The 27,900-nt window shown below is 40.0% G+C and overlaps 3 protein-coding genes across 4 annotated transcripts in view; 1 reads left to right on the forward strand and 2 right to left on the reverse strand.

Annotated features, from left to right (window-relative positions):
* The window catches only part of nphp3 (nephronophthisis 3), a 46,204-nt gene that overhangs the window by 10,483 nt on the left and 7,821 nt on the right, over positions 1-27,900 (forward strand). The window contains exons 1-14 of one of the 2 annotated variants that reach the window (XM_033638283.2): positions 4,294-4,507; positions 4,637-4,736; positions 9,760-9,885; positions 10,134-10,295; positions 10,399-10,563; positions 10,645-10,786; positions 13,065-13,186; positions 13,400-13,506; positions 13,942-14,059; positions 14,506-14,583; positions 16,187-16,325; positions 16,657-16,764; positions 17,655-17,753; positions 27,670-27,739. In XM_033638283.2, coding sequence (XP_033494174.2) covers positions 4,386-4,507; positions 4,637-4,736; positions 9,760-9,885; positions 10,134-10,295; positions 10,399-10,563; positions 10,645-10,786; positions 13,065-13,186; positions 13,400-13,506; positions 13,942-14,059; positions 14,506-14,583; positions 16,187-16,325; positions 16,657-16,764; positions 17,655-17,753; positions 27,670-27,739 — 1,658 coding nt within the window. In that variant the 5' untranslated portion in view covers positions 4,294-4,385. Of the gene's footprint in view, positions 1-4,293; positions 4,508-4,636; positions 4,737-9,759; positions 9,886-10,133; positions 10,296-10,398; positions 10,564-10,644; positions 10,787-13,064; positions 13,187-13,399; positions 13,507-13,941; positions 14,060-14,505; positions 14,584-16,186; positions 16,326-16,656; positions 16,765-17,654; positions 17,754-27,669; positions 27,740-27,900 lie in introns of those variants that run through there. The other variant, XM_033639072.2, reaches the window with a different exon arrangement.
* Positions 527-4,102, reverse strand: uba5 (ubiquitin-like modifier activating enzyme 5). The gene is made up of 12 exons (XM_033639073.2): positions 3,791-4,102; positions 3,597-3,642; positions 2,831-2,920; positions 2,609-2,718; positions 2,441-2,527; positions 2,271-2,355; positions 2,079-2,183; positions 1,851-1,978; positions 1,633-1,768; positions 1,418-1,496; positions 1,189-1,295; positions 527-1,088 (listed from the first exon to the last, which is right to left on the reverse strand). Exons 1-12 carry the CDS (start codon positions 3,952-3,954, stop codon positions 1,011-1,013), a joined length of 1,215 nt encoding a protein of 404 aa, XP_033494964.1. The 5' UTR covers positions 3,955-4,102; the 3' UTR covers positions 527-1,010.
* ackr4b (atypical chemokine receptor 4b) lies at positions 22,139-26,098 on the reverse strand. The gene is made up of 2 exons (XM_033638284.2): positions 25,763-26,098; positions 22,139-23,476 (listed from the first exon to the last, which is right to left on the reverse strand). The coding sequence occupies exon 2, from the start codon at positions 23,462-23,464 to the stop codon at positions 22,349-22,351; it is 1,116 nt and encodes a 371-aa protein (XP_033494175.1). The 5' UTR covers positions 23,465-23,476; positions 25,763-26,098; the 3' UTR covers positions 22,139-22,348.

Here is a 27,900-nt window from a genome sequence, read left to right on the forward strand (position 1 = left end):
AGATTTGTTGCCATGTCAACATTCCGGATGTTCTGACTGACGGACTTTTAAGAGCTACTGTTTTTAAAATCAAATATGCATATTGTGAAAATTACTTATCTGCCATTAACATACCATTAATGTTTTTAATTACGTAATGGTTACCTACCAGTATTAAAGTATGTAATCCAACAAGAGAAAATGTCAAACCAAAGATAAGTGTCCAAAAACATCTCTGAGAAGACGTCACCTTTGGTACTAATTTTATGCTGTTTATGCGAAACTAAATGTGTGTATTTATTCATTAACAAAAAGGATTTTAAGGGATTTGCCAAAATCATCACAGTGCCACGAGTGTCCAGGTTAAAGTATGATAATGAATGTACATGTATCTCAAAGGGAAACAGTATACCAAAATCTATCGTCTCATTGCCTCAACAACAATGTATCTTAAGTGTTTTTTATATTCATGTATTAATGTAATTAAAATCTGTAAAAGCTGTAAAGGACCAAAACAACAAAAATCACAGCCAACATATTGAGAAGATTGTATTCCATCTAATAAATACTTTATTGTCACAACATTGTTTAATGTTTAAATCTGTTGCAGCAGATGCTTTCTGAAAGCTGAGTGAATGATGCATACATTAAAAGGCAGGGACACTCATTCACGAATCAAAACCGTAGAAAATACACATTGTGACACGTTAATGCATTAACAGTGATATTATCCTAGGTTTATGGACATTTCATTAAGACTGCACCAACTCCAAGTGCTACACATCTTCCCAGTACGTCCGGAAAATAAGCATGACTGCTTTTGCGTTTCTCTTGTTGTGTTGTGTGAAATGTCATCAGAATCACTTTTCATGCATTTCCATTCTTAAGCTGTTAGTACAGTTGACTTTTGTTTATTTTACAGTAATTAACTTTTTCATGAGGATGCTTGTTTTTAAAGAAGGTGATGCAATAGACATGTAAGAAATGACAAGTCTAATCTGAATAGCTGAAATGCGTCTTCAGATTGTTGCCTACAACCTTCTCATCTGAGCCATCAATTCTTCGAGGCTCTGTTCGGTCTCCGCCACTGTCTCCCCACTGGCTGCTTCCTGTTTCAGTCAAGAGAAAACAACATTATTAGAATTTAGATTTTGGGGTGAACTGTCCCTTTAAGCCCTTCAACGCTGTGTTGTGTCAGTGAATACTAACCTCAGCTGGAATGGTGTAAGCCACAGTAATGCCTTCTGGGAGATCAGGCACAGCTCCTGATGCTGCTTGTAACTCTGCCTCAGTCACCTCTGATACTAGTTCAATACCTACACAGCACAATTGGGTGTGTTAATACACACACGGTGATTTACTGTGATGTACAATGACTAATCCAGGCAAGCTGTTGCACATCTGACACTGTTAGCTGGAATAGCTGTTTGTATCTCACCCCACTCATTGTCCTCGTGTACAACCGCCTCCTCCTCTTCCTCTACAACTTCAACCTTTGGCCGCTCTGCTTCTTTCTTCTGAAGGGAAACATTCATACAGATTCACACTGTTAGCTTAGCTGGTACAGCACCATATGGGGGTCTACACTGCAAAGAACAGGGCTTTTGGTAGGTCCTACATTGTGATACTTGAAAACAAACGGCAAGCACACACCTTGTACTCTTCCTGTTGTCTCCTGCAGTGGCGGTCGTTACACTGGGGGTTGGCTTTCATGGCCATGCTGGGGAAGAAGTCCTGCATGGCGTTGTAGCCAAGATAATAACTGACAGTGCCAAACTTCAACAGATACCTGAAAGACAAACATTTTTATTAACATAGACAAATCTTAAGAATGTAATGATTCCCACTGGTCATAAATAATGATATCTTACTTGAGGACATTCTGCACCAGGAGGCCTGCAACCACACCCATCGTTGTTGGTAAGCTGGCGGCACACACACCCTCCCTTTTTAGGGTCTTCTCATCGATGTTGGCTGCCACCACCAGAGGAGGAGCACACTGTCAAAGAATATGACACTGTATTACCATGTAACTACTGTAATTGTTTTTCTCACAGTGCTAGGTTGTTTAGGTAGGAGATGTTTGTGTGTAGACGTACAGCGAAGCATGCCGTCTCTCCAGGAATGATGAGCTGAATGTGTCCCGATACGGCATTCTCACTGACACCAGACTCCATCCAGATCTGACCTAGTTCGTTACAAGCCTGTGACAAACATGACAACATGAAAACAATCTGCAAGAGTAAAACGTACAAATCATAGTGTATAATATGTACTGGTGCTGCACTTACTGTATTGATCGCCATTCTGGCCTCAAAATTGTCCACACAGCTCAGGACCAAATCCACCGGCTTCCCTTCTTCCAGCCCTCCATAACTAAGAAGACAGAATAATTTTTCATGACAGCCTGTACCACTAAGGAGAGAGAATGGGACAACTAAGAACACGAGAGTATGCTCACCTGATGCGCTCCATAAAATGTGTAAAATTTTCCATTGTGGTGATATTGTAGTTGTGGGTCTCAAACTGCACATCCGGGTTGATGTTCCTGTCGGGTAAATTGAGTAACATAACCAAAAAGAAATCTCCATTTTAGGTGGAAAGTGGATTACTTTAAACAACAGCATACCTGAGTGTGTGTTCTGCAGCTTCCACTTTACTGAGGCCTGCCTGGTGAGGCTGGAAGAACAGTCTGTTCATATTGGCCAGCTCGACTTTATCATAGTCAAAGAGGAGCAACTGTGAAGGTGCAAGCATAGATGACATTGAAGTAAGTAGAGGCAGACAATTTACAGAACAAGATGTGCAGGTATATGGCAATGTAGAAGGAATAAGTAAAAGTTTGTATTACCTTACCAATGCCACATCTGGTGAGCATTTCAGCTGTCACACTGCCGACTCCACCAACACCAACCACGGCGACTGTGAACGTCCTGATTTTCTGTCAACATATTTGAAGATAGATACAATGCATACAGTGTGAGAGGTAATGATGTAACTGTACTTCATATGGATATGTATGATTTTTTTTGTTAGTTTTTGTAGTTATTTGGGTTTATCACTGCATGTATTTATTATTTTATTTATTTAGTTATTTTATTTTATTTTATTTTTCCCTTCTCTTGGTCCATCACAGGTCATCCAAAGCCAGCCGGGGTGAGGAGGGGAGGTAAGGGTTAGACAAAGGGTCAATTTTTCTTTCTGGAGTTAAAACAATCACAAAATTTGTTAAACATATGGACACATATGGATGAGAAGCAGCTACGTAAATATGATTTATTATTAATATTTTGCAAAACAATTAAATAAAAATTTGAGAACAAAAAAAAACATTTGAAGATGATCCTTTATCCTTCAATGCTCTCATTAGGGGAGCACTGATAGGTGTCCTCTGATATTATCTAGAAAAATCCCTGTCATGTACATATAAAAGATATATAGGTCAAAATCTATTTTTTTCAGCGCTGATATTTGTGCATCTGTGGAATTTAGTTTTATTTATTACTATCAAGGGCCAGTTCCTGTTTTAAAAATGGTATCTTTAGGATACTCATGTTATATAGCATTAACAAACTCAAGTACTGCAATGCAAAAAGAGCAACCCTTAAATATCATACCTCATAATCATCCACGATGCCCATTCTCTTTAGAGCCATGAGACGACTGCAATGAAAACACAGCTGACATTAGCCTGTGGTCTGTGAAGTACCACCATATGGAAGCAGTGAGTCATAAGGCGTAGCCTCTCAGAGCTGTAAGCAGTCTTTAAAAAAAACTGTCAAAAGACAAAAATCATACAATGAAAACCCACCTGTATGGGTTGGAATCCACAACTTCGGCGCTCATTTTGTCAATCTTGGGTCTGTATTGTTCCTGGCATTGAGCATCTTCCGCGGCGCACTGCTTCTGCTTACACTTTATCAATTCATTTTCCAACTCTCTGACCCGCAGCTTCAGCTCCTCCACGGTCGCCATTTCGAAAAATAATGTCGCTAAACACTGCGAACAAAATATGCGTAGTATTATCTGCAATAATAGCGAAAATTAACTGTCTAGGCGGCTAAATTGGTCCGGAAAGTACACGTCTTCACAACTCAACTCAGCTGTCAGGATGTGTGTTCCCGTAAATAGCGTCCGTGTGGAAAACGACAAAAAAACGTCAAAGTGTTCCCTCGTTATTAGTGGATTTTTTAACTGTATCAAATTATATGAACTAAGTATTAAATAATTTATGTCTATTTGTGTTTTAAAACGGCTGAATTTCTGTAAGTTATCACTGTAAATACTTTTTTGAGGATATAACGACAGTGTGCGCCGCCGTAAACGGTCCGACCACCACTGTCAACACTGCGAAAGTTGTCTCAACGATGCACCTGGAAATGATTAATCCACTCGATAACTAAAACATGGAAGAGCTGACAACTCCTGTCCGAGAGCAACATAAATTCAATGTTGACAGACTTCAGAGATATTTGTCTGCCAATTCACGGGTGTCACATAATGACACGCTCACTGTCAGACAGTACAGGTAAGAAACATACAGCTGGTTTGTTTCGCAATTTCGAAGCAACAAAGGGGCAATTGGAAGCTAGTAATAGTGTATAAATCATGCTAAGCTAACTGTTAACATGCTAACAGCTCCACCTTGTCTTTTCAGCACTGGTCAGTCAAACCCAACCTTCCTAATTCAAACCCCCTCAAACAGCTATGTGCTCAGGAAGAAACCTCCTGGTGAGCTGCTGCCAGGAGCACACAAGGTGAGCTGGGTGTCTACAGGTCCTTACAAAGTCCTTATAATGTTGCAACAACAAGGCCTTGAATTTGAATTTGTGAGGTCTTAACTTCTACATTTTATTTAATTTAATTTATCCATTTTTATTTTATTTTTTTACGAAAATAAGTAAAGCCTGTCTGTGTAAAATCCACAATTCTCATGTTACAAATCTAAGAAAAAAACTACAATACTGTCATTTTACTTAATACTTGCACTTACTTGTTGGCAAAATGTTATGAAATCTTACTTAATTAACCATATTCCTACATAACGCTTACCTCTGCACAAGACCACATATACAGTCAGGTCCATAATTATTTGGACAATGATACAGTTGTCGTCATTTTGGCTCTGTACACCACCACAATGGGTTTTAAATGAAACAATGAATACCTGCTTAAAGTGCAGACTCTCAGCTTTCATTTAAGGCTTTTTTCAAAAATGTAGTATGAACCGTGTAGGAATGACAACCATTTCTTCACACAGTCCCCCAACTTTAAGGGCTCATAAGTATTTGGACAAACTAACATAATCATCAATTAAACAGTCAGTTTTAATACTTGGTTGCAAATCCTTTACAGTCAGTGACTGCCTGAAGTGTTGGACACATAGGCATCATCAGATGCTGGGTTTCTTCCCTGGTGATTCTCTGCCAGCCCTTTACTGCAGCCATCTGCACTTCCTGCTTGTGTTTTGGATGTTTTGCCCTCAGTTTTGGCTTCAGCAAGAGAAACGCATGTTCAATTGGATTCAGGTCAGATGATATGACTTGGCCGTTGCAGAACATTCCACTTCTTTGCCTTAAAAATGTCTTTGGTTGCTTTTGCAGTATGCTTCAGGTGAATGTCCAACTGCACTATGAAGCATCGTCCAATGAGTTTTGAAGCATTTAGTTGAATCTGAGCAGATAATGGTGCCCCAAACACTTCAGCTTTCATCCTGCTGCTCTTGTAAGCAAGACAAGACTTCACTAGAATAAATACAGAGGGTTTATCACAAGATGCAAACCATTGGTTAGCCTTAAAAATGGAAGGCCAGATTAGAGTTTGTCAAAAACCATCTAAAAAGCCTGTACAGTTGTGGAACAGCATACTATGGACAGATAAAACAAAGATCAACTACCAGAATGATGGGAAGACAAGAGAAGGAAGAAGGGAAGGAACTGCTCATGATCCAACGCACACCACCTCATCAGTGAAGCATGGTGGAGGTACTGTTATGTCATGGCCATGTATGGCTGCCAGTGGAACTGGTTCTCTTGTATTTATTGATGATGTGACTGCTGACAAGAGCAGCAGGATGAAAGCTGAAGTGTTTGGGGCTACATTATCTGCTCAGATTCAACCAAATGCTTCAAAACTCATTGGACGATGCTTCACAGTGCAGTTGGACATTCACCTGAAGCATACGGCAAAAGCAACCAAAGACATTTTTAAGGCAAAGAAGTGGAATGTTCTGCAATGGCCAAGTCATATCATCTGACCTGAATCCAATTGAGCATGCGTTTCTCTTGCTGAAGCCAAAATTGAGGGCAAAACACCCAAAACACAAGCAGGAAGTGCAGACAGCTGCAGTAAAGGGCTGGCAGAGCATCACCAGGGAAGAAACCCAGCATCTGATGATGCCTATGTGTCCAACACTTCAGGCAGTCATTGACTGTAAAGGATTTGCAACCAAGTATTAAAACTGACTGTTTAATTGATGATTTTGTTAGTTTGTCCAAATACTTATGAGCCCTTAAAGTCGGGGGACTGTGTGAAGAAATGGTTGTCATTCCTACACGGTTCATACTACATTTTTGAAAAAGCCTTAAATGAAAGCTGAGAGTCTGCACTTTAAGCAGGTATTCATTGTTTCATTTAAAACCCATTGTGGTGGTGTACAGAGCCAAAATGACGACAACTGTATCATTGTCCAAATAATTATGGACCTGACTGTATATTACTTGCCTGCAATGCTTAAATAAGTAAAACAAATAGGATTTGTCCAAAAATCTATCCTAAATTTGGTTAAAAGGTGTCTTGAACAGGTCTTAAAAAGCATTAAATATAACTGTCTGATACCCAAACACACCCCAGTAAGGTTTGATCAATGAATAACTTTGATCAATAAAATTTGGAGCACTAGCATTTGTTTGCATTGTAAAACTTCAGCAAAGGAGAAAATTTCTTAGAATGTTCTCTGGAAAGAAACACAGTAGGCCTATATAATTTTGTACTAATTATAGGGGGTATTTATGCAGTTGGTAATCTTAACAGGAATTTTCTTACAACCAGTGTAATAAAATAAAATCAAAAAGACAATATCAGTTTCTTATTGAAAACTCTGTTTCCCATAAATGATGGATAGACGGTTAGATAATAAATTTATAAAAGCACAAAATAGATAGATAGATAGATAGATAGATAAAATTATGTTTATAAAAAGTAATATGATAGAGAATAAAATTATGCCATGGTAATTGTAAGGCAGCATACTATAGCTGGTGAACTTTTCTCTCTTGCATGATCTCATGTCCAGCGCCTAGTGTTTATTGTCTGGACGTACATGCTTTTGTAAATTTTTTAGAGAATAAAATGAATACACAAAACAGACCGATTAAGAGATTGAGAGACAAAAGAGAGATTAAAAGACAAAATAAATAAAATAAATATGACAGAGAATAAACTTATAAAAACACAGATAGATAGATGGATGGATGCATGTATAATTTATTTTATTGATCCCAGTTTGGGAAATTCTTGTGCTATAGTAGCAGATTATCCAGGCATTGCATGGGAACAGTAAATACAAAAGGAAAATATCAATAGAAAAATAAAAACAGTGAATTAAAAAAATAGCTCAATAAAGAATACAAGAAAATAATACCCAAGCATTTATATATGTATTTATGTATACATACAGTACAGGCCAAAAGTTTGGACACACCTTCTCATTCAATGCGTTTTCTTTATTTTCATGACTATTTACATTGTAGATTCTCACTGAAGGCATGTGGAGTTATGTACTTAACAAAAAAAGGTGAAATAACTGAAAACATGTTTTATATTCTAGTTTCTTCAAAATAGCCACCCTTTGCTCTGATTACTGCTTTGCACACTCTTGGCATTCTCTCCATGAGCTTCAAGAGGTAGTCACCTGAAATGTTTTCCACTTCACAGGTGTGCCTTATCAGGGTTAATTAGTGGAATTTCTTGCTTTATCAATGGGGTTGGGACCATCAGTTGTGTTGTGCAGAAGTCAGGTTAATACACAGCCGACAGCCCTATTGGACAACTGTTAAAATTCATATTATGGCAAGAACCAATCAGCTAACTAAAGAAAAACAAGTGGCCATCATTACTTTAAGAAATGAAGGTCAGTCAGTCCGGAAAATTGCAAAAACTTTAAATGTGTCCCCAAGTGGAGTCGCAAAAACCATCAAGCGCTACAACGAAACTGGCACACATGAGGACCGACCCAGGAAAGGACGACCAAGAGTCACCTCTGCTTCTGAGGATAAGTTCATACGAGTCACCAGCCTCAGAAATCACAAGTTAACAGCAGCTCAGATCAGAGACCAGATGAATGCCATACAGAGTTCTAGCAGCAGACCCATCTCTAGAACAACTGTTAAGAGGAGACTGCGCGAATCAGGCCTTCATGGTCAAATAGCTGCTAGGAAACCACTGCTAAGGAGAGGCAACAAGCAGAAGAGATTTGTTTGGGCCAAGAAACACAAGGAATGGACATTAGACCAGTGGAAATCTGTGCTTTGGTCTGATGAGTCCAAATTTGAGATCTTTGGTTCCAACCGCCGTGTCTTTGTGAGACACAGAAAAGGTGAACGGATGGATTCCACATGCCTGGTTCCCACTGTGAAGCATGGAGGAGGAGGTGTGATGGTGTGGGGGTGTTTTGCTGGTGACACTGTTGGGGATTTATTCAAAATTGAAGGCACACTGAACCAGCATGGCTACCACAGCATCCTGCAGCGACATGCCATCCCATCCAGTTTGCGTTTAGGTGGACGATCATTTATTTTTCAACAGGACAATGACCCCAAACACACCTCCAGGCTGTGTAAGGGCTATTTGACCAAGACGGAGAGTGATGGAGTGCTGCGGCAGATGACCTGGCCTCCACAGTCACCGGACCTGAACCCAATCGAGATGGTTTGGGGTGAGTTGGACCGCAGAGTGAAGGCAAAGGGGCCAACAAGTGCTAAACACCTCTGGGAACTCCTTCAAGACTGTTGGAAAACCATTTCAGGTGACTACCTCTTGAAGCTCATCGAGAGAATGCCAAGAGTGTGCAAAGCAGTAATCAGAGCAAAGGGTGGCTATTTTGAAGAAACTAGAATATAAAACATGTTTTCAGTTATTTCACCTTTTTTTGTTAAGTACATAACTCCACATGTGTTCATTCATAGTTTTGATGCCTTCAGTGAGAATCTACAATGTAAATAGTCATGAAAATAAAGAAAACGCATTGAATGAGAAGGTGTGTCCAAACTTTTGGCCTGTACTGTACATATAAAATATCTATTGAATACACAATATAAAAAACATACTAGAATACAATATAAATATACTAGTTGTACAAGTAATAAAATATAAAATATGAACTTAGGATAACATACTATACACATTAGAAAAATGTGCAAATTTGTTGAAGTTTTTAAAAATAAAATGAGGAATGCTTTTAAGTTCGCAAATTTCACACTTTTGCATGTTCAGCTGACCTGTTGTGCACTGACTGAAACACTTGTCAGGTTAAGCTAAAAATTGTTTGAAGTTAATGATTGGAAGTGTACCAACTGAAGACTATGTGCATTTTTAGTGTAATCAATACAAAAGTACAAGTCCTTTCCCAGAAGCTTCCTATTAATTTGCGGTTGCATATTTATTATTTGTGTTGTAAATGATTATGGTCTTGTGGGACTTGTGAAAAAATGTTAGGATACTATCTTCAAGCGTAGGTGATGTTTTCGTTTAGATGGTGGATTCTTGTGACGTTATTTACAGGTGGACAGGGAGTACCAGGTGCAGAAGGCCCTGTTCTCTGCTGGCTTCCCTGTACCTGAGCCTCTGTTGCACTGCACTGATGCTGAAGTCATTGGAACAGAGTTCTACATAATGGAGCATGTGAAGGTAGGTTTGTGTTACTAAGGCCTGATTTCACAATATTCCTGCATCTAATATGTGTACATCTCTACATTCTAATGATAAAACATGAAATTTGGACTCGTGTTTGCTTGCTGACACATGCTGATGTGACACAACCAATTGATGCCCAGGCTTCTAAATACATACTTACTATCATATAGTGGTCATCTATCATGAGATGAAAATATGCCTGTTAAAACAGATACTCTTGCTTGTCCATCCCTATTGAGCAGGGGCGCATATTCAGGGATCTTCGTATCCCTGGAGTGAGTGCAGCAGAGAGAGCAGCTCTGTATGTGGCTGCAGTGGAAGTGTTGGCAAAGCTACACTCACTGGACCTGGCATCAATGAACCTCGAAGGGTATGGAAAAGGATCAGGTTACTGCAAGAGACAAGTGAGCACAACACATTGTACTCAGTAAATCAAAACTTTATATGTTTTCTCTGGAAAAAGGAGTTAAAGTTGTGACATTTAAAAGTGTCTTTCCATCTTCAAAGGTGTCCACCTGGACGAAGCAGTACAACGCAGCAGCACACACAGACATTCCAGCCATGAATCAACTGTCTGATTGGTTGATAAAGAATTTGCCAGCCAGTGATGACAAGGTCACACTTATCCATGGAGATTTCCGAATGGACAACTTGATATTCCATCCAACAGAGGTACAACTTCTCAAGCACTTACTCTTACCTGTTTGCTTCATGTGACTGTAATGCTTTACAAAATGTGTTTTATGTCATTAGACACGTGTGATAGCAGTGTTGGACTGGGAGCTGTCTACCACTGGGCAGCCCTTGGCAGACTTTGCCTACTTCCTCATGCCTCACTACTGGCCTATATACATTAAACTCACCAGCACAATGGGCAGCCTACAAGGAATAGAAGGTAACAGACAAATAATCCTGAAGACGAGCATTCAAGCATGACAAGTGTAGAAAATGGCTCAAATACTAGCTCTGACATCTTTGTGTAAATATACACAATCACTCTTGACAATTGGGACGTAACCTTACTTTTTGGGGGTTTTGATCTTTAGTCTTCAATTAGGCTGGGAAAATATATTTAAAGGATCAAAGTTGTGACTAGTAACCCTTGTAATTTTTTCTTGATTAGCATACATAATGGATGTGTGACAAAGTTGACTTCTTACAGAGTTGGAAAACATGTTATATGTTTATTAATTTCACAGCAGTTGTAGTGAGTAACCATTTTATTTTTTCAGAGTTGCTAATAGTCCTCTTAATGCTCATCAAAATAGTCATTTTTAAACCATAATCCTTGTTTAGTTTTGATTTAGAAGAGCTACAAGTTGGCATGTCATGGTTTGAGACATACCTGATAGCAATATTATTTAATGAATTCATAAAAAAATAGAAATTTTACCAGTACATGAGCAGCATTCCTGCCTTTTTTGGAAACTAGGAAGTGAGACAGGAGTTCTTAGGATATAGCTAACCCCTTTTATGCTTGATTAAATTATGTTTTTGTAGAAATTTAATGGAGCTGACAAAAATCTGGGACACATCTTTAAAGGTCCAACATTTTCATAAAAAATATGTTTATCAGGAGTCCAGATAAAAATGGATCCTTTTATTATGGGGTCAGATCAGTCTCATAATGAATGAACTCACGCAGGGTTTCTCACGAATACACATGCTCTGGTTTGCAGTTGTATTTCGGACTCACTAATGCACACGATCTGTTTCGCAAATGCACACGCTCTGGTTCACAAATAAAAATGTTTATGCAAACTTGTAATATAAATTCGGAAATGCACATGCTCTGCTTCACAAATATTATTTTGAGGCACACTTGGAATATAAATTCACAGATCATGCGAATTCGCTGAATGTGCATTTACAAACTGCTTCTCATTTGTGAACCTCTCTACATTTGTGAGAGAAATCTGTGGTGAATTTTGAGACTCCCCTGACGTCGCAGGTCAACGAACGTCACCATTGGCTGATAAATCTGTCAATGAAATTTATGATTCTGATTGATAGATTCATCAGTTAATCAGGTGTGTTTGCTTTCAGCCATCTCCTAAACCCCCATCTGTATCACTGTGGCTTAACGATGTTATGTCCTTTCTTACATTTTAGAAAATAATTGTAAAAGGCTCCTCTGATAAGTTTACTCGGAAATTGAATTCTTGTATAAACTACTTTAATTCCTAAACAACCATTGCTTAATACTGTTTATATAATTTATGGCTAATGATTTTTTCAATGCAGAGACTTTTTTTTTTTTTGTTTCTTTGTTTACCAAAAAAAAAGGGAATAACACTTGTAATTCTCTGTTGTTGTTATGCATCCATCCCTAATAAAAATCTATATTTTAATACATTATTTTTATGATTATAGCAGTACATTTTTACACCAATTTTATCTAGTTGTGAATTCTTGTCTGGGACAAGGATGTTTCCTGGCACACAAATTTAGAAATTCAAAAAAATATAAAACAGATCAAAAATTTTATGAATCATATTTTTTCCATACATATAAATCCTTGTTTCACCCCCTGAAACAAAATTAGTGTGTTGATAAGTTACAATTTTAATTTTTATATTATATTAATTTTATATTTTTATTAAGACATGTTTTGTCCCTATTCTCAAGAAAGGGTGACACGTGTAAACCATAGGCTGTATAACAATAATTGGTTTGTGGACTCTAGTTATGAAGACTTCGAGTTTGACATTTGAATTGTCGCCATCTTGGATTTTTGGAGTCTGGGTGGAACTCTGAAGGAGCAAGGGGTGAATCTAACTGAGAGCTCAAGCTGATGCCTAGCAGACAGCCTGTCACTCAAAACAGCCATGTCCTTAAGTATGCATAACTTTAAGCCTGAATAAAATGGGTGAGTTTGGTAGTGAGACAAATCCGCCCTCAGTACAGTTGTCATGAACGGGGAAATAAACTATAGAGACCAAAACTGCTTTTTGCACCACGCTGTGCACATGTTTATATTTGCTGTGAAGTTGGGCGTTTCAGTATGAGGATCTACGGGGACTGACTTGCTTCTGGAGCCAGCCTGAAGTGGCCATTTGAAGAACTGCAGTTTTTGGCATTTCTGCGTTGGCTTCATTTTTCAGCTTCTTGGTGTAGAAACTGTTTGACTAATTGCACCCTTTTATCTCCTTGTCTCTCCAACTAATGAGCAGGTATACCAACTGTGGGTGACCTGACCTCCATGTACTGCCGTTGTCGGGGGATCCCATTTGCTTTGCCACAGCTGAATTTCTACCTAGCCCTGTCTGTCTTTAAAATGGCAGGAATTTCCCAGGTTTGTACCTGTTTATATACAAAGGTTAACTACCATTTTATTCCTATTTACCTTGGCATATTGAAAATTAGTGGAACTCTCACTGTAGGATTACATTGTTGGGATAATTCAAGTATCTTACAGTGGATTGGTAATGTCATCTCAACTACAGAGGGGCCTAAATGGATCTGGTTGCTTTCAATTTAATATTTATCACTCTCTTTCATCCATCAGGGTATCTACACACGCCACCTACTGGGTAATGCCAGTGCTCCCAATGCAGCTGAGTTCGGCCAGTGTGTGGAGCCCTTGGCTAAGGTTGCCTTGCAGCTTGCACACAGGTCAGTTGGCTTTTAGAGTTGTGTAACAAAGTGTCTGTGGTTTTTTGTACATGACCCGTTGTATCAATACAGTGACTCGACAATTACTTTAAAAAGATGCTGGATGTTTGTGTTGGATCTGTGCTGAAAATGTCTCTCTGACTCATTTCTCCTTTTCTTTGTGTAATTTTATCCGTAAGTTGTCACAGATACCCAGTGAGTTTGGTAGAAGTGTCCTGATATAAGCTGTAAAAGTGGATAATCCGTATTAGACTGTCCAAACTGTCTGTTTTCAATAGAGCATTGTCCAAATTCAGTGTTACTGTAGGCCAGGAAACAGATTGATTCCACCTGCTGACTTAATTTAAGACAGCAACAGAGTTGGAATTTGGCATCCAGCTGCTGCTTCCGTTATTCCCTGTTGACTTTAAATGTGTGAGATGTGTTTCTTGCCAGGTCTGTCGCAGGCCCAACAGAACGGTCCGATGCTCTGTTCCTTCAGACAGCTAAAGGTCGGGCTGTTCTCCAGCAGGTCAAAGACTTCATGAGACAATATGTGCTTCCTGCTCAGGAGGTCAGTGCCAAGAGCTGCCGAGAACAGAGGAGAGATTTGTTTGCTCAGATGGACTTTTAACTTTCAGATGAAAGGATTTGACAGAGCACACCAGCTCATTCATGCAATCAGAATTAATTCATCGGAGCAAGAGAACAAGGAGTCCATTGATTACATGAATTACATTGCACGCAGAATCATCCTCACTGGCGGGGCATCACAGCGGGCTTAATACAGTGCAGAGATGACAAATCTTGTTCGGCTTTATTAGTGGGAGCAGTGGGCAGAATGGTGTGTGTTTTGTGTAACAAAGCCACAGATTAGTTTCTCCTGTACAAACACCTGCAGACATAACTACATCAACAAACTGTGAAGTAGGAGAAATATTTCTGATTTTTTTTTTTTTTTATGGTACGAGTGAGAGGAAATAGATTAATAATGCTGTCAAAAATTTTGTTTTTCTCCAGGAAGTTGCAGAATACTACTCCAAACACGCTCAGTCTCCACAAAGATGGCACACCCCACAAATTATAGAGGATCTAAAGGTACGTAACGATCTCTTTAAACAATTTTCTCTTATTTGGTGGCTACATTTTCAACAGACACCTGTCCCAGTTATCATTACCAATACAACAGAAATATTAGAGAACAAAAGAAGCATTTCGATATAAAAACTCTCATCAAGTGTTACAGGTTTAAGGGCCAAGCTTATTCAACCTTGTCTGAACATTGCACCTCCCCTCTAAGTCAGCTCCACACTGCAGACCTTGCAAGAAGCACTCAGTTTACACATGCATTGACACTGCACAGGAAATAAATTGTGCTTTAGCAGCTAAACGATGTAATGATTTAAAAACGTCTTGTTTTGAATAGCAGAATGTTCCTGAACGACTGTACCTATCCTTGCCTTATGTTAATAGAGGGCCCACAGTATCGTCAGAAAAAACAGTTTTGTCCTGCTGAGAGAAGACAAAGAGCAAACGCTATTATCTCAACCTTGAACATGTGTATGCAGCTACCAGCATGCCTGTCCAGAGCTTGTTATGAGAAAATGCACTAGGGGTGTTTGTTACTTAGTATAAAGACAGATTGAGATTGTTGTGAGACTGAGACGATATTTTGCTGTGTGACTTTTATGTGAAGGATACTCTCTCCGTGTAGACTAATTCCAACTTATTTTCTAAGAACCTAAAGTAGGCAAAAAAACGCCTACTACAACAATCTGAACTACGGAAAGGCATTTTTATTTTTTTATTCTATTTTTTTGAGTATATTCAAGTACTAATATTAAATTATCATAGAGTATTAGAGGACTTGCAAAAAATAAAATCTTATATAAGAGTAGGGTCCAAAATGATCATCCAAAAACATGCAGGTTAGGGTTAGAGTGAGCCTCTGTGCTACACAGACTGTAGAGATAAGTGTACATAAAGAGAGACCATACCCCCAAGCATTGTTTATTTTGTCAGAATACTTCCAAACATTACTCTTATGCCTGGTCTCCATTCTGCCTGTATGTTAGATCGAGTCATGTCCATCTGAAAACAATGAACGTTATCTACAGCTTTGCAGATCTGTCATTTTATTATATGGATCTGTACAGATAATCATAGATAGCAGTTCAAACGTGTGAACTTTTAATAAAGAACAGGGTCAGGGTATCATATGTATGGCGTATATGTATGTATGTATGTTGGCAGCATGGTGGTCACCTCACAGCAGAGGGATCCTGGTTCAAACCCAGGGTGTGGATTTCAGTGTGGAGTTTGCATGTTCTCCATGTCAGCATGGGTTTTCTCCAGGTACTTCCTCCCACAGTCCAAAGACATGCAGGTTAACTGGTGACTCTAAATTGTCCGTAGGTGTGAATGTGAGTGTGAATGGTTGTCTGTCTCTATGTGTCAGCCCTGTGATAGTCAGGTGACCTGTCCAGGGTGTACCCTGCCTCTCACCCAGTGTCAGCTGGGATAGGCTCCAGCCCCCCATGACCCCCAACAGGATAAGCGGTTATGGAAAACAAATGAATATGTATGGTGTTTTTATTACAAAGCAAAAAGAAATGTGATCATTCTGTACATTGAAAAAAATACTGACATCTAAAGCACATACTCATGCTCATCCCTACTCTGTATGTATCTGCATATTCAGGTGAAAGCCAGGGAGGCGGGGCTGTGGAACCTGTTCCTGCCTGCAGTCAGCGGTCTCAGTCAGTTGGACTATGCCTACATTGCAGAGGAAACCGGACGCTGCCTCTTCGCCCCCGAAGTCTTCAACTGCCAAGCTCCTGGTAACACATCTTACATCGTGTCCAATGTTGAGATAATTTAGAGGTCATGGACAATATGACAGATAATACTATACCCTTATGTTCCACATAAAATCCTCTGTAGTCAGGTAAATCCTCTCCAAATGTCACTGTTTCAGCCTTGTTTAACAGACATACATTTTTGTGTTTATTCACTGTGTTTGAAATATAAACATTCCCCAAATTGGCCCTCTTAAAGTATTTGTTTGTCACATGAGATCAAACAATATTACTAATGTCTGTAAGAGCATGTTATTTCCAAAATTTGGCTCATACTACTCTGGAAGAACATGTGTGGTATGTTTCCTCACAGACACAGGAAATATGGAGGTGCTCCACATGTTTGGCAGTGAGGAGCAGAAGAAGAAATGGCTGGAGCCTCTCCTCGGAGGAGAGATCCGCTCCTGCTTCTGTATGACAGGTATTTCCATGACCATGTCCGTCTGCATCACTGACAGAGTTTTAAATATGTGCTTCATGTCACAGTGCTTTACAAAACGCTGAACAAAGAGAGCATACCATATCCTCTAGAGTCACAGTGGAGATATGAGTGATGAAAGTGTGACAGATGTAATTTAAGAGGTGAAATAATTTGCTGTATGTCGACTCGAGCTGGTATCTTGAAACACTTACTGGAAGCGCCTTTTAGAAGCAGTGTTCTGCACAGTTACTTGTAAAGTTCAGCCCTCCAAATATTTTTTGTGTTTGTTGCCAGACGTTCCGGTGACGGTTCTGGTTGTCAGTGAGCCAGGTAACACGGCTGCTACCGACTCTGTTGTTTGGGAGTTTTACATGCCAACTGCAAACACGAGCTCACTATGAGTAATTTCTCCCTGTTTTCCCCCTTTTTCTTTCCACACTGCCTGGATACCGCAGCATGCTGTTGCCAGAGGTGATTACAGTGGTGGGTGTGAAACTCCCCATGGTTTTTCATAAACACAGATGTTGATAAGTAGTGTTTTGGGGATGTGTTTTGGGGATGTGTTTTGTCACCGGTGTGGTTGATTTATTACACTGGATCACGAGGAACAGGAACCCTCATCTTGTGCTCATAAACAATCGTGACTTCTGACTTTGTTAAGAGTCATCTGCTCTAGAGTTTCAGTGCGAGTGCACTCTATTTATTTTAACCACTCTCTCTGTGGTGTGAGCAGGAATCCAGATTTTTTGGAAAAGATGGAACATAAAGCAAAAGCAGGGGGCTGGAAATGTAAAATCTGTAAGAGTATAAACGTCATTGCTTATTGTTTTTTATTTGGTGTAAAATTTGTGTGTTGTGAGTTTTAAGCTGACCTGTCATCTTTTCCCCAGAGCCTGATGTGGCCTCCAGTGATGCAACCAACATGGAGTGCACGCTTTACAGGGATGAAGACAACTACGTCATAAACGGCAAGAAGTGGTGGAGCAGTGGTATGTCCGATTCTATTTCCATTGGTTATATAAGGAAAAAAACATACATATAATTCCACTAAGAACACTGAAGAGCTTTGTGGTCCATTTAGGACGGAAAACGCCATTAGAGAGCGTCAGACTCAATAAACAAGGAGTCCTTTTATGTGTGCCTCTTTGATTTACTTTAAATCATTATGTGAGGCAAGTCCTCTTAAACCAAAGAATGTATTAAAAAGAGTAAAACTGGAGAGTTTATTGTCCAGTGTGTGCCCAAGAGCTTCTCTCGGAAAGCCATAATTTTATATGTGATCAAGATGTTGTTGTGACAAAACACTGCAGACATAAATGCTTACCCAGACTGCAAACTTGTGGACAAAAAAGACAGATGACTCCTTTCTAAGCATTATATAACATGAACTGCTTTTAAAAAGTTGAAAAACCTTGGATCCATTTAAATACTGGAAAATATGGTTCAGAGCTGCTCTGGTTGGCCAATAGGTTGGACTGGTAAAAGGTCATGGATTCAAGCCTCAGCACAGTCAGTGTGCGTTTATCAGTTGACATTTCACCTCTCATCGATGAATCATTTTCATTTTAAGTAAAAATAAATGGCTTTCTTTCACTGTTGATCCTTTACTGATGTGACTTTACGCACGCATTGTACGTGTTGATGACTCAGACTTATCTGTGACTGATGTGTGAGTCAGTATTCTTCTGGTTTATAGCCCAGGTTAGTCTATCTGTGTCCTCTGATCGGCTCTATAAATGAGTTTGGATTATAATATCCTGTTAAAATTACTAAACAATGTTAAGTTGACGTAAAAAGTCCTCTGCACCACCATCATAGCCGACAACTAAGCCTTAATTCTTTAGATTTAAGTGATAGTTATCACTTAAATATCTAAGACTCGTATTAGTGTTTTGAGATGTTTATCTTACACCTCCTAAATCACCATGAACTGAAAGATATTCCAGATGTTTCCTCTGACACAAATGTGGTCTGAGGTTTTGACTCCCAGTTTAAAGGAAAACAGTGGCCTGTTGTTTTTGTCGTTTTTTCAAATCTGCATGAAATTCCCTCTCGTCACTGAAAACGGAAAATGCGTTGGTTTACCAAAAATGAGCAGAATTTTCACTTTCAAATGATGGTCTTCATGAAGCGGACAGCCTGTCACGTAGGTCCATAGTTTCCATTTCTCTTTTCCTTGGAAGTGAAATTTCTATCAGTAGAAAAAAATCTCCTTGGGTTGTGAGACTGTCGTCTGCCAGCTTGAATACAGTATATCTCTCTGTTAGGAAAGAATGCTGATGTGTTCCTTTCATATTTGCTGTGACCTGTGGCAAACCACATTATTCAAGAGAGGAAATTGGAGGGATTTGTGCCTCTGCAGTGTCCAGGCACTCTCATTAGAATTTACAGCAAAAAGAGAAGTAAAACTAGATGGGGTGTTAATTGAGATTAAGTTGAAGGATGATGTTTTACTGTGGTCCTCAATTTTTCAAGTATCAAATGACATTGCTGGTGTTTCCCAACATGCTGTCCAAAGCCCTTGGCAGCCTTCTAAACATTTTTTGAGATATATATATTTATTGCTTTTTTAGAGCATAGAAAACCATAGGAAAAACAAAGCCAACAGGCATAGCACATCATATGTAACAGTGGCCACAGTCAGAGTGATTAGTATAAAGTAGTAGTAGTAAAAATTAAGTATACAGAAAAGGGAAAGTATACACAGCAAGGTGCTTCATCTAAAAAAATATTATTACAATAGCCTTCACCCTGAAGAATTTCAGCACAACACAACACCTCTCTCCTCTTTATAGAATCTCAGTCTCTCCAGATGTAATTTCATTTAACCATAAATCATATGTAGAAACAGAGTCCATCTACCACACTTGGAAAATTACCTTCCAAATGAAACAGCCATTTCTGGGGATCTGCTATCAGAGGATAAGAAGCGAGTCGCTCCAGGGATAGGTTTGAGTGGACTAGGTTCAAAACATTTACCCTTAAGGAGGATTGGTTATATGTACAGTATCTTTTCCCGTAGAGAAGACTTGCCATCTCTGGCTTTTAAGTTGTATTTCATTATAGTAATTACATGGCTGTTCCCGCATTATGTTGTAGAAGGGGTTTTTTTTTTTGGCTTGTCATGGAATAACCCCACCGTAAATGGAAACAAGGCCCTATCCGCTTACATGCAGAATGTTGCCTTTAATCCAAGTACGCTACAGAGTGACGCAGTTTCCTTCTTTGCTTTCTCTTGCGTCGTCTGGAGCAAACTCAAAGTAGCTAGATGGGAGGGTCTGTGCTGTTGTTGCTGATGTTGCTAGGGCAGCTCTGTGGTGTGGAAGCTATATAAGACTGTCCCAAGGGCACGACAATGTACTAAAATTGTTCCCAGACCTGCAATCTTTTATCTCTTAGCCATAGGCGTTCGTATTTGCATACACACTCACACAAGCACAGATGATGCACACGTGTTTAACATTATTAGTAGTTGCTAGTGAAACTGAATTGCCACACAAGTCTTTATGATTTTGGTTTCCCTCAGGTCAAGTTAAGCTTGTTAGGTTGAAGAATCATGTGATTAGGTGTTAAAGGGGCAGTGCGGCCCAAAAATTAAAAATAACTATTTTTCCTCTCACCTGTAGTGCTGTTTATCAGTCTAGATTGTTTTTGTGTGACTTACTGACCGTTAAAGATATCGGCCATAGAGATGTCTGCCTTCTCTCGAAGACAATGGACCTAGATGGCACTTGGCTTGCATAGATGCACACTTCCTTCTGCAACTGGGTAGTGATATGGTTGGTCTAAAAACAGCAATGTCTCTTTCCAGAATTCATGACCCGGTTACTAAAGATAATCCACAGACTTTGTTTCATGTAGGAACTTTCTTCTTACTACTACACTACACCCACCAACCGTATCACGGCAGAAGGAAGTGTGCATCTGCTAATGAATGAGAGGCTCGCACATGTGACAGCAAGAGATGTAAACATTAATGGCTTCCTCCTTGGCTGAGCTGTAACATTAGCTGGCTCAGTGGTTCTAGGTGAGCTAGTAGCAGATACACACTTCCTTCGACGTTTTGATACAGTTGGTGGGTGTCGTTTGGTAGAAATAGTATCTACATAAAACTGTGGATTATCTTGAGTAATAGCGTAATGATTTCTGGAAAGAGACATAGCTGTTGAGTTTTTCAAATGTATTTTTTTGATTCTTTGAGCACCACAAGCTGAGTGCTGTCTAGTTCCATTATATTGAAGAGAAGTCAGACATCTCAACGGATGTAGATCTAGATGAATAAACAGCACTACAAGTAACAGGAAAATGACTTGATTTTGGGCTGTACTGTCTCTTTTAGTGAATAATGTTGAGACGTGATGTCTGACAATAATTACTCAGTCATTTACTGTTTAAGAAAAGCCTGATGTACATCTGAGTCAGACCATAATGAACTCAAATGAAATGCAGATTGTAGTGGCAGAGTTTAATGATGGCTTTGTTCCATGTTTACCTAACGAGTACATACAACTTAATACATGTTTTTCCTGGGAACCCAGTCATGCTTCTGTCTAGCGAGACAAAAGTTAAGGCTACAGTTTCAGTAATCTCCAAGCAAACACACCTAGTTTCAATGAGTCCTTCTCCCACGCATCCAAGTCATTACAGTGGAAAGAGGGTGACTAACAGGAATTGTAGATGGAAAGAATTGTTAAGACTGGAACCATTTTAACTCTTAAGATCTTAATGAACTATCTGCGGTGGATGTGGTCAGTGGGCTTTGCCAATTTAAGCTGACCTCTCTGTCATAGCTGCAGTAGTGTAAACAGGCTTGAGTAGAGCACTGTAACTCTTGGACTGTGGCCATCCCATGCTCTGGGCTTATATTTGATATGCAGTGAATGCATTAGGGTTAGCTTGAGCGTAACATTATATGATGGCACTGAGTAATTTCAAAGGAAAAAAAGATTAAAGTCACAGTTTTTAGCAGTCTGCAGAGAGCATTTATATATCACTAAAATGTTAAGTAATAACATTGCGCTCCACTGCAATCCATTTGCTCTTTCAAGCTCATATTATTGAAATAAAATAAAGATGAGAGTATAAAAACGTCAGTCAGGCTTACAGTTCCTCCAAGGAACATGCCGCTTTGTTTCTAGTTTTATGACCTGAGGGGGTCCTTCCTGCTGTTTGCTGTTCTCTTTGTTTGCCAAATGTTTTTCGACTCAGTGGGTCACCCACTGTGCAATCAAGCCACCCCTCATCCCAACCCAGAGCCACGGGATGTAGTAAAATGAGATGCAGATGATCTGATGGAAGGCAGCGCAGACTGTAAGGTTGCATTGGATTTATGGTGAAGATTTAGTTGGAACAGATGTTGGTAGAGGCATGTCACTGAAAATCTTTCTTTTATTTAGGAAAATACATAATTTATACAAACTACTTTGCTTCATTAACGCTTATAAACTCACTGTACATATATACTTATTACACTAAGCATTAATATATATGGTTATTGATGTTTATATGAGAGTAACGATGTGTAAATATATATACATACAATCTTGTTTAGGTCTTACAGGAAAATAGATAGCATGTTTGAGTCTTAAATAGTAAAGGTGCTGGTGTCTTGGTCTTCTGAACCCGACTGGGATTGCGTTTGAGCGCGTGCGTTGAGTGCAATCTCCACTGCCGGCTCCTGGTTGACAGGTGCTGGGTGTCTCCCAAGTCGCTGTCCAAGGCGCTTGACAAACTTGAGGACATGTCCCCTGAAGGATGATCCAATGAAGGCGTAGAGTAGGGGGTTAATGCAGGCGTGGGCCAGCGCGAGGCTCTCTGTCACTTGGAGAGCTCGATCCAGGCCCTTGCTGACCTCACAGTCAGTCACGAGGATGTAGATGATGTCCATCGCTCGGCACAGCTTGACCACGTTGTAGGGCAGCTGGGTGAGCACGAATACAGCCACCACAGCCAGCAGGACACGCAGGGCACGCCACTTCCGGTCCCTCCGCACCCCGGCTGCTTGGCTCAGCGCCCGGCCAATCCAACAGTAGCACACCACCATGACCAAGAAAGGTAGCGCGAATCTAAGGATCACCTCCAGCAGCTCCAGGGCAGCCTTTGCTGGTCGGGCCATGCTGTGCGGGTAGATAGCTGTACAGGCTATCCTGTGATGGGAGTGCTTTACTGTGGAGAAGATGAGTTCAGGAAGGCCAAGAAAGCTGGCTACAGCCCACAACACCACACACACCAGGAGCCACTGTCTCCTCACCTGGGGACTTGTCCCAGTCCTGCCCATTGTATTGTGGGCTACAGCGCGGTAGCGATCCACGCTGATACACGCCAGCAACAACATGCCACAGCTGAAGTTGGTACTGTAGAGGAAGGAGGTGAGCTTACAGGCTCCCGAACCCAGCATCCAGCCATGGACGGCATCGGCCGCCCAGAAGGGCAGGGTGAAGAGAAGCAGCAGGTCCGAAATGGCGAGGTTAAGGATGCACACATCTGTCAGGGTTCGTAGTCGCAGCTTTGATGTGTAGACCACCACTACCAGGGCATTCCCAGCCAGGCCCACCACCAGAACCAGGGCATAGATGACCGGGAGGAAGACACCGGCAAAAGAGCGCACTTCCTCCTTGTCACAAATGCTGTGTTCGTAATTGTAATCGTAACCGTCAGTAAAGTTGAAGTCTTCATCTTCATGATAATAGAAATCTTCCATTTTTTTTTTTTGCTGTACAGAGAAAAAAACAAAGCACAGTTTAGGGAAGCATTTGTCTCAGTTTTAAAAAGGGGAAAACAATTTCAATTTGTCCTTTTTAATTGCACATGCTGTGACGTATGGGCTATGTAACCGATCCATTGTATACAAGTGTAATTTGCATGTTATCTAACGAAACAAGAGCAGAGTGCATTTGTAAACCATGAGCTACTTTTCATCAGAAACAGGAAAAGGGAGTTCTTTCTGTATTCTGCATGAAAGGAGGTTCTCCTGCATGGTTTCCCTAATGGCTCAAGCCGTGTCTGTCTGAATAGCGTGTGGGCTGGAATAACCACAGAGAACAGAGGACAACAGACTTGCGAGGCAGCTGATTACCTTTTGAATTCACCTAGTTTGTATTCTGCTGGATACTAAGTGATCTACAGCCTAGGAAAATGGCAGCATTCACAGCTTCTCTAATCACAACCTCTGATTTTTACTCAGCAATAAGGAAGATAAGTATTCATCAAGAAGCTGTCATATTTTCCCAAACACATAACAGTGCTGGCTGCACTGCACACTGATAACATCTACCAAACACTATGTAGGACAATCCATTCACAGCATGTCAACCTTATCTGATCTGTGAACACATTGATCCACATGCACACATCCAAGTGTTTTTCTCTCTCCCTGTGACTGATGTCATTTCCCCTGTGGGTGACAAAGTCAAGAACGACAGGAAATATGTGGAGTGAGGGATGAGGATGACACGCACGCTCAGCTAAGGTCTCTTGCCAAATTCAAATCCAGGATTTTGCTTTTACTGTATATGGTATGTGCTGGTTCAACAGGACATCCCATTGAAGTGAGACTTTCATCCAGAGTCATTGTGTTGTTAACATCCCCTCCACAGTCATTCGCTCCAATAGAGATGTCATGTCTACTGAGGACGAGTAAACACAGTGCTGTTTGTATGTGAGTGTACATGCCATGGCGGCTTTTACCGTCACTGATCAAACACAGATAATTCATGTTGCTTGGGAAAACATCTAACCGTCTCCTAAGGAACATCATGATTCAACTGAGCTTGTAGTGCTCACCTCTGTCATATAGTTTGTATTTTATTCAATTCACTAACAAGTTGAATTAAGGAAACAGGGAAACACATCCCTTGATGGATGATATAACTCCTGGATGAGGGCCAGAGTATTATTCGTGGAATACTTTGCATCCCAGGATTGTTTTGGCAAATCGCACTTGTTGCTAAGATGACAAGTCATTTTATGAAAAGTGTCCAGGTTTGTTATGTAATAAGTCATTATCTCCTATATGGGAGGAGCAGGAGTTACCAAAACAGATGTTCAGTGGAACATTTGAAAATATGTCAAGTATCCCAGCGCTGTCAACAGCTGGGTTTCATATGTAAGAGGAGCATAATAGGTGGATAGTTCTTGTTCTTTAATGCAGTTGTTTGGGTTATTGGGTCTCTGCGGAGAATTACAAAAGTCGAGTAAAATAACAAGTGACATCCCTCATATTTGTATTTGATTCAGTAGTGTAATATAGTGATGAAAAGTTATGATTTTGTTTGTCACTGATCATAATTGGAATGTGGGCTTGTTTTACTGCTGTTTGTATAAACATTACTGACGTTAACAAACTTCTAACAGCATCAGAAAACTTCAGTCATTTTAATTTTTGCTGTTTGGTGTTATTCTGTATATTGAAAAGTCAGCCGTTAGTTTGTGTTGTGATCTTTTTGTTTAACAGTTAGATCCCACATTGCATATTTAATTTATTTCTTGTTATAAACCACAAAGATTGAAACAAAATCCCTGAGACAAAGGTCCTGTTTATCCCGATATCTGTGCTATGAACTATACTAATGTTACTCCAACACCGAGACAAAACAGTGTGTTTTACATAAAGCGAAACAAAACACTATACAGACAAACGCTTCATTTAGCTTGTTATCATTCACCATGGTTATAATAATGTCGTAAAATATCCTGAGCAGGACTTTGACTGTTATCATGAGTGAACCTTTGACTATCGCAAAAACAAAGCACAGTACTTTTCAATGTATATCATGGGTTAATAAGTAAATGTTAAATGTAGATGTAGCCAGCATATTAAAAATCAATACTCTACATACAGTACAACTCTTTTAGCGCATAATATGGCAAAGAAGATAGAAGAAGAAAATTACATACCCAGATTTTTTACATTCCTCTAGGCATAGTTTGACTTGTTTGCAGCGGATGAAAAAGTAACAAAATATTGGGTAAAGTGGAAAAGTTGAGAAGATTTTCTTACCTTCCGTTTGGTCCTTTTTTGGGGATTTGTAAAGTTGGTGATATCCTTTTTCAATCACACAAACAGTGAGGAGAAAAGTTGTATGCACCACAGGGCTGAAGTGACTGATCTCTTTTCCTAAGCCCGCCCCCACTCCCTTCGCTGCTGACAGTTTCGCAGTGGAGCACCTCTCTTCACCACGTAGCTCTTCATGCAAGTGTGCGCGTGTGTGTGTGTGTGTGTGTGTCCCTCAGACTGTTATGATGCAGGTGAAATGGATAAACAAAAAAATCCTTAAGCCTTTACTGTCTGTTATGGCTGTATTGTGCAACACACCGCACAAAGACAAGCTGTTTACCAGTCTCAGATAAACTGTGAACTTAATCTCTCCCTCATGATGTCACGCAGGCTGTGCCCTGGTGGCTGCCCTTTGTTCGTGTCTGTGCAAGGAAACCCATGATAAAAGGAGGATATAAAGTAACATCCCATTTATGAGGCTTATTGTTAATTGTGGTTTGCTGGAATGTTTCAGTGTGCTGAGTAAACTGTTGACCAGCCTCACTCGCATTAGCAGAAATTCAGTGGACTGAACTATTTTAGATGCTTTTAACATGAAATTCATGAATGAAACTTCAATTTTTTGGTTTCCTGGGTTTTCCCCCACGAATACTGTTCCTCATTTCAGCTTCTCAGAAACAGTTCACTTGTTTTTAATCCCTCTCTGTCTCTCACTATTTCTTGTTCTCTCTCTTATGCATCTGCATATAAAGACATCTTCTAAAAATCAACAAAGCAAAAGGATTTGGGAGTAAAAAAATACTCCATACAAAAGCATGCGTCCGTATTTTTGACAATAAAAGGCATTCTTTTTTGACGTACGTCATGCTGATATGAAATTAAACAGAAAAAAAACAACAACATAACATATTTGGGTGTCACCCTCTCAGGAAGAGGGATTACTGTACTGGGAAGGATTATTTTCATTCCAGTGGCGACAGGACATGTTTGGGCAAAGCTGTTGTATGACAGCGAGGCTCACCTTGTGTCATGGACGCTTAGACTTACGCCAAAGGCACTTTCCTAGATGTGGTTTTCGGGTGGAGTCGGAGTACTTTGTTGGAGTGCGAGCGCGGTCATTTAGTGTTTGTTTAAATTTGTGCAATCAGAGACCGTTGAAGCGTTCACATGCACTCACGCTGTGATTCTCATGCTGTGAATATTCAGAGACTGTTGATGTCTCTGCCTTTGCTGTCTGGTGTCCATATGGCCTGTCCTTAGGGGACAGTTTTGCCACTTGGACAGAAGAATAAACAGGAAGGCAGACCATGGGTTCCCCTGTCTGTGCCTTAGGGACCTAAGGCCACATTGGAGACTGTCTGACAGTGGACTCCCAACCAGGGAAATTCCAAAGTGTTCTGCATTTGGTAATCGTCAGCCTGTTCATTTGAGCTATGTAGTTATCAAACATTTCATATCGTCACAGCGTTTTTACAGTTTCTAGTTTGTATGGTATCTTGTGAAATTATTTATATGATGTTGCCCTCTAGTGGGTGTTTTTTGGGGGGGCTTGCAGCCATAAAAAAAGCATTTTAGACTCAGCCAAGTAAAATTTCAGTTTCTCCCCAACAAACAAAATGTATTTAATGACAAACTAAATGTCGCTCCACATGAAAGAATCTAACTCAGGAAATGTAAATCAACCTGTGGCTGTCTCGGGAGGCCGTTCTCATACCATCAATCCGTCACTTGCTCCATCCTCGTCTGGACCTTCCCAGCCAGCAACGCACATTGTTTCCGATCAGACTCAGGCAGCGGAATGGTTAAGGACAGACTGTGAAAAGTTGCTTGTCCCATTGTTTGTTACACCAGCAGACGCCAACACAACATGAATACAAATGAACCACAGCATTTATGACTGTTCCCCACAGGTGCTGGCAATCCCCAATGCAAAGTAGCCATTGTGATGTGCAGGAGCAGATCTCAGGATGTGAGCAGCAGGTCAGTACTGTACAACAGTTATGTGGTGAGGAATATTTGCATGTTTGTTTCCTCTTCTGGTGATTGGAAATATATTTTAACCACAGGTTTTATTATTCCAGGATTTTTATGTAGCAGTATTCCAGTTGTCCCAATTAAGTCACTTTTTTGGTTTCATGTAA

This window comes from Epinephelus lanceolatus, chromosome 20, assembly GCF_041903045.1.
Source record: "Epinephelus lanceolatus isolate andai-2023 chromosome 20, ASM4190304v1, whole genome shotgun sequence".
Taxonomy (NCBI): Eukaryota; Metazoa; Chordata; class Actinopteri; order Perciformes; family Serranidae; genus Epinephelus; species Epinephelus lanceolatus.